The sequence below is a fragment of the Acromyrmex echinatior genome, chromosome 14, assembly GCF_024713525.1.
Source record: "Acromyrmex echinatior isolate Ae372 chromosome 14, ASM2471352v2, whole genome shotgun sequence".
Taxonomy (NCBI): domain Eukaryota; kingdom Metazoa; phylum Arthropoda; class Insecta; order Hymenoptera; family Formicidae; genus Acromyrmex; species Acromyrmex echinatior.
Window position 1 is genome coordinate 9,898,505 of NC_141865.1, and position 7,270 is coordinate 9,905,774.

At 23.9% G+C, this 7,270-nt stretch overlaps 1 protein-coding gene and 1 long non-coding RNA gene across 3 annotated transcripts; one reads left to right on the forward strand and one right to left on the reverse strand.

Moving 5' to 3' along the window:
• Window positions 1–63: 63 nt before the first annotated feature.
• LOC105146117 (acyl-CoA Delta-9 desaturase) lies at window positions 64–4,290 on the reverse strand. Of its 2 annotated transcripts, none has more exons than XM_011056178.2 (6): window positions 4,183–4,290; window positions 3,442–3,632; window positions 2,926–3,056; window positions 2,146–2,351; window positions 1,539–1,724; window positions 64–661 (listed from the first exon to the last, which is right to left on the reverse strand). In XM_011056178.2, the coding sequence occupies exons 2-6, from the start codon at window positions 3,611–3,613 to the stop codon at window positions 352–354; spliced, it is 1,005 nt and encodes a 334-aa protein (XP_011054480.1). In that variant the 5' UTR covers window positions 3,614–3,632; window positions 4,183–4,290; the 3' UTR covers window positions 64–351. The 2 variants fall into 2 exon arrangements, with proteins under 2 accessions (XP_011054480.1, XP_011054488.1); XM_011056186.2 differs by having other exon boundaries at window positions 3,442–3,644; window positions 4,183–4,247.
• LOC147907432 (uncharacterized) lies at window positions 355–857 on the forward strand. The gene is made up of 2 exons (XR_015547265.1): window positions 355–481; window positions 584–857. It is a non-coding gene; the product is annotated as an uncharacterized LOC147907432 (long non-coding RNA).
• Window positions 4,291–7,270: the final 2,980 nt, after the last annotated feature.

The following is a 7,270-nucleotide window of genomic DNA, read 5'->3' on the forward strand; positions in this document are numbered from 1 at the left end:
AATTAAGTAAAAAAGTTATTTGTGAATTTTTATTTTAAGCAACAGTTTTTAATATATAAGAGTTTAAAAATAGTCAATTATGGACTACGTTCAGATTACTTGTCCATGAATCATACGTATAATATTAGTAAACGCATATTTCAGCGTTTAAACGTAGTCCACAATTGGCCATATTCACTTTTATTATTTCACGAACTATTGCTTAAAATAAAACTTCACGAACAACTTTTTTACTGAATTTTTTGAAAACTTTCTTATTAATGATATTCCAATTTACAAATTTCGAGACACTCTGTATATATAATATATTAAATTACAAACATTAATTTATTTTCTTCTAAATTAATTTTTTTAGTGACGATACATCAGCTTCTCCTTATAAGCGACTTCTTCTGCATTCTGTTTTACTTCCGCCAAAGCTTCATCCATTGTCATCTCCGATGAGGCCACTTTGTAAAGAGCTTCTCGCACATCATCGCAGGTAGCAGTCTTCAGTTGATTGATAAGATCGAGTTCGTACCACATTTTGAGGATAAATGTGATGAATCCTCTTTCATAAGAACCGAATTCATTGTTTTTCCAGTCCCATGGCAGCATATAGTGATAATTCAGCCAATAAGACTTCGATAGGAAAAAAACAGAATTGTCATCAACCGGAAATCTAAAACATCAATGCCACAAGTTAGATTATTGAAAACAAACTCAATGCAAAGACATAATGCAAAGATTACGCTATTATACATATGAAAAAGATACAATACACCGTTAAAAGAAGAAAGAAAAATAGTTATATATCGAAGTCTAACTAATAAATTTTTTAATACTTAATAGAAAAATTAAAATTTTTATGAAGATTATTATATACTTTTCAAACTTTTATTGTGGAACATTTTTATTTCATCCAGAAAATCAAAAATGATTTAAGTTTAAGAGTAAAAGAGAGAGGAAACATACTATTTTTTTACAAACTATAGAAATCAAAGCCTTAAATAGTTTAACTGGATCTTATGCTTGTATGATTCTTGTGTGAATTTATATACTACATATGTAGTTCTTAGAAAATGATTTTTCAGTCTTGCGCGCCAAAATGATTTTTCAGTCTTGAAACGCTAACTCCACTAAACTACTGGCCGAGGTAATATTTTTCGCAATAAGAATTAATTATTTACAGATTTTAATATATCATTCAACAAGATTTTAATATATCATTAACAATCATTCAACAACATTATTAAGATCGTTTCAAAAATGCGAATAAAAAAATTCATTAAAAATTTGTTAAATTGCTAGTCAATTTAACTTGTGATATTACTGCGATAGTTTAGTGGAGTTGTCACATATACGGTAATATATTATATTGTTTATTATTTTTTTATTTGTGTAATTTTTTAGAGTTTATGATAAAATATTCTCAAATCTTCAAATTCTGTTAAATGCTATTTATAACGTATACCATTCTATAAGAATGGTACCATGATTCTTCGCCTCGAAGAATAATTTGCGAAAAGCAAGAGAGAATATCAAAAATAGATATTAACTTGTCTCCTTTCTTCAGGCCCCAAACCAGCAAGGCGCTGTTTACTAGCCAAGAAATATTTGTTGTTATTAATAATCGCGCTGCACCAATAATCATAAATGAATTTGTATATGATTCATTCCAATATACTACAGCTGCGTGAATAGGCAACAGAAATCCGAGTACAATGAAGAGTATCCAGTAGAACCTACGTAACATATACTATTTTAATTATTTTATATATTGTGTTTTATATCGTTGTTATAATTATTTTTATATATTAGAATTAGAGAAAGTTAAAGTAATTTATTTCATATTCTGGAATAGAATCTCTTCAAGTATCAAATAAAAATAAAATAAAAAATAGGAAATACAATTAATGTGAAATTAATAAAAAATTTATATAATTATAGAATCGAATAAGTAAAAAGGTAAAAAAGTATAAGTAAAAAAAAATTTTTTTAAATATATTGATAAAAAGTGAAAGTAGGTAATAATAAAAAATTAGAAAAAAAATCCGTTCTTTTACAATTTTTTATGTACAGAAAGAGTTGAATGCACAAGAAAAAAATAAGATATTTTTTATGTTTAAATTATAATAATTAAAGAGATATATAAAAGAGACATACTTCCGTTGTGTCCAAATATATCCGTCCATGTCTACATCACGCATATCAATGTCTCTCGCGTATGTTTTTATATCAGAAGGTACTGACAAGAGATTACTGATTACGTGAGAGTAAAAGAAACCTTTGTTATGATTGTACGGATCTCTCTCGGTACCATGATATTTATGATGCATCCTATGCCAAAATACCCAGTCATATATCGAACCCTAAATACAAATAAAATCTGATTATTTTTATAATTTACATTTTTATTTTTTACAACTGCATATTTTCAGATTGACATTGACTTTGCAATTATATAGTTAATTAACATGTCCATTATGTATTACGTAATATCCCGAGTATGATGACAAACACGACTTGGATCTTTACAATAAAGCAACGTCATGCAATGTATAAGTGAAAATAATAGCTTAATTTAACTTCATTAAAAATGTATGTTATACTATATTATATTAAATAAAACAACTAAAAATTTTGCAAAATTACATTTTTTAAAAGAATGATATAGCCACACAGTAAAAATGTTCAATGTGTTAAGGATATAGATAATATATAGACGGATTTAATAGCCATGAAAGTGTAAAAGAAAATATTAAAAGTAACATACTAGTGTTATGAAAGGAGAATTTATTTTATTCTAAATTATGTTATTCTAATTTATGTTATTATTACAAACATAATTGTATTTTAATTAATCAACACTTATTAACATTTATTGAAATATTCAAATATTTGAATAATATTAAATATTTAATATTACATAAATCTTTTACTTACCACGCCTGCGATAGTGTGTGCAAGCATTATAAAGAATCTGATTTGTGATGTGGCAACATATGTTTGATGTGCATATAGTCTGTGAGCTCCCGCTGTCAGTCCTATGAAACTAGTCGTGATGAGAAATAAAACTAAAATCAGCAAAGCAGGAAACTATTAAATGGCTATCAAAAAGAAAATGGTAAACATATTATTACAAAGATCGATATTCACAGTCAGTCTTTATTTCAAGATCGCCTTAAGTAATGTTTTAAAATGATATACAGCTTAGTTTATAATATCTTAAGAGAGATTAATACCAAGTAAAAATGCATTGGCAGATAACTTTTATTTATGGAAAGTGCAGTATTTAAAATTTATATTTTACAGGATACTTTGTGACAATTGCAATTTAATGTAAACATTCTTCTGCAAAATAAAATTCTCATTTTTTGTCTTTATTACAAAATGAGTTAATTATATAAATTAATTCTATATCTATCATTGTAGTTCTACGTAATAATTTACGATACTTACAGTAGAATACTGTCATCCATTTCGCCTTGATGAATAAAAAATATAATCCAACAAATCCAAAAACGTGAAGATAGATATAAAATAGAACGGCAGTCCATTTCATGGAACGTTTCTTTATTTCATTATTATTTTCGTTGCTATTGCTATTATTCTGTTCCATGAATTCCTTCATGTCGATATTATGACTATCGCTATAAAAAAATCTAAAATATTAACACTCATCAAAAATCTAAAATATCAACATTCATACATCAACACTTTTACAAAGAATCAGTTATTGTTAGCGCCGAAAAAATATAATTGATAATTATAATATCTTGTTAAAAAATATTACAATAGCAAAAAATAGAATAAGATTAATTAATTACGAACAATAATCAGAGAATTAGGAGACTTTATAAAAACACGAAACGTTTTAAATAATTTTATTCCCAATATAACGGCAAGTTATAAATTAATTAAATAATAATAATTAATTTAAATAGTTATATAATAGTTATAGTTATAGAGTTATTTTTATTTATAGTTAATTTATATAATTTGATTATATAATATATTTAGAAATTAATGCAGCTATTTAGAAACTATCTAAAAAAACGATAAAATATTATTAATTTTGTCTTTTTTGGGTTAAAGAACGAGAAAAAGGAAGAAAAATTAAAAGATAATTACAAATGAAAAGAAATATACAAGAAGCATCGACATACATTCCTTTATCTGAAAGATAGATGTATTACTTACTTCTCAATAATGCCGCACTGAAACGCACTTCTGAAAGATCAGAAAAGAACTACATGACGAAAATTATGTCGAGGATATTCTGACTAGCCTTTTGACCCTGTTCAGAATTTCATTACCAACACAAATAAGTTGCTTTTTCCTCGTCATTTCCTGCATATTGAACTTCGATGAATCTATCAGTTGCGCATACTTGAATGATGAATTTCTTAAACTTATTATTACAAAAATGTCTTGTTTTTTACTTTTTATTTTTCATGCATCATGAAATATTGTATATTTTATATTACGCTCGACAAACATATTCATAAAATATAGATTATGTATCCGTACAATATAACCATTACATATCTGGAGGATTTACATGTCTTCTAAAAAATATGACCACTCAGTTAGTAAAAAACATATTATAAGTTAATCGAAAGCTTATTTTCTGAGAGGTTTATAATTTAAAAAAAAAATTATTAAATTAACATCTTAAAAAAATAATAATTATCACTGGTTATTATGCTTAATTGACATTGTTAATTGACAATTTAACAATTTAACAATTAAAAAAATTGTTAAATTAAAAATTGTTAATTTATTATATTACTAGGTTTTAAAATTATAATTAGCTGCTCGTATATTAAGACGGAATCACACGATGCTCGATTTTTTGAATGATATAACCATGCTTGTTCTAATGTTAGAAATTCGTTCATACGTTTTTGAGCGCTGCATGCTACATGAGTTTTATATTTATTATGGATTATTTCATAGCTTATTTCCTTGCATGCACCAATCAAAAAAAATAATTGCTAATTTTATAGTTATTTATCAAGCGTCAGACTGTATGCATCAAACAAGCATAGCAGCATACATGTGTGCATGCATGCGTACATGCATGCGTGCATGCTTATTATTCAAGAAATCGAGCATCGTGTGACTTCATCTTTACAGTCCGATATTCATATTATCTTACAAAGAAAACTTTTTTTTATTTCAGTGTTACTATTTTGTTATTATTATCATTTAAAGCTATGATAAATCAAATACTAAATATAAGCATATTCAAGTCTATAACTATCAGAGCTAGATCTTCTCAATGCCTAAATAATTTACAGTGAATTATCTATATCCTGTATATGAACATACATATATATATCACTTTTTTGTAGTTATTCAAACTGCGTGCCAAAATTTTTCCGGACTTTATCAAATTAAATTATTGCAATAATATCACAAGTTAATATCTACGATAAATCTACATCTATCATTGAGATTTTCCATTATAATTTATTATAAATTATATATTATTATAAATTATTCGTTTGGGCCAGTGATGCACAACCTGCTGTTTGCCAATTAATTTTCTGCGGCTAATCGTCTCAAACACAGCTGAAAATATAAAATTGTATCTTCTGTTTTATGTAAATTATTAAAATAATAAGATTATGCATTCAGTTTTATTTGTAAGATAAAGATTTAAAAATTCTTTAAGAATTTATATTTGAAAATGTAACTGCTATTTCATTAAATGAATGGCATATTTATTAAATATTTGATTTTTATAAATTATTTTAAATTTTTCATTTCCTTATTGATGAGATAAAATTCCAAGTTAATCATTCTGTTAGTTACTTTTACATAAAGTGTACAATCAAAGTGAAACGATCATTAAAATAAAGCACTGGAATAAATATAGATAAATAAAAAAAATTAATTTAATATCAATAAAGAAATTATAATTATAATTATAAATTAATTAAAATTATAATTATAAATTATTATAAGAAATTATATATATAATTACAATTATAAATAATTTTCTTTTTGATATTACGATATAAAATTTTGTATTTGTTATTATATATATATATATATATATATATATATATATTATAATAATATGTACAGATTTTATCTACATTTGAAAAAATGGCTCTTACTTTAAGAAAAGTTGCGCATTACTACGTTAGACATTTTTATGAATATTTGTTTTAATAACATTAAGCAATCAAAAATCTACACAGAATACTATTATGCTGCGAATGTACTTTATATTTTGCTTGTAATTAAAATAAGTTTCTTTTGTTAATCAAATGATGATGCTTTCTTTATTTGCATTTTCTTTGAGATTAGCCATGCATGTATATATGTATAGAGATACAAAATAATTATAATACATAAATTATTATAACTGTGTTAACGCTTCCGATTAGATTGATTAAAATTTTTATTTTTTTTTCTTATTAAAGTTGTACGTCTTAAACATTACTTTTTAGAAAAAATTATTTTTTACAGTTAATTATATTGTACAGTTCGAAAATATATTGAGGCGATTATTTGCAAATATAATAATTTTAATTATATCTTACATTTGATTGGTTACATTTAAATAAATCCTTTAATATTTGAATGTATTGAAATTTATAATAAGTTTAATTGCTGCATACATAATACATGAATGATTATTGTAATATATGTATTTATATACTTACTTATTATACATATGTACCTAATAAGATTCTTATTATCCTTTAGTAATTATTTATATAACATATATATTACAATTTTTTATATATTTTAATCTTATACATATTTTAAAATATTTCATTTAATTATTTTTGACCTACACAGAAAATTTCCGTAAATTTTTTGTTGATATTTCAGATTAAATATGAACCACATTTAATACATTATTTGCATGCGAATAATATAGGAACTATTAAAAAGAATATATACATTCTTGAAATGCATCATAAATGTTACCATTTACAATCTATTTAAGTTAATTGGTCTAAATAACATCTCGAAATACTAAAGTATATATATATATATATATATATATATATATATATATATATATATATATATACATACACCAAAATATATACACACCAAAATATATATATATACATTTTGGTATTTCGAAATGTTATTTAGACCAATTAACTTAAATAGATTGTAAATGGTAACATTATATATATATATATGTATATATATATATATATATATATATATATATATATATATATATTTAAAACTTGAAACTAAACGTAACTATAGTTACTTAATAGTATATGAAAAAGTATAAGAAAAGATATAT

Bases quoted from the DNA above. Each gene is read 5' to 3' on its own strand.
- LOC105146117 (XM_011056178.2), bottom strand. From the start codon at position 3,613: ATGAAGGAATTCATGGAACAGAATAATAGCAATAGCAACGAAAATAAT. The intron at 3,057-3,441 runs GTAAGTATCGTA...TGCTGATTTTAG, and splicing joins ATGGATGACAGTATTCTACT to TTTTATTTCTCATCACGACT. The intron at 1,725-2,145 runs GTATGTCTCTTT...TATGTTACGTAG, and splicing joins TATATTTGGACACAACGGAA to GTTCTACTGGATACTCTTCA.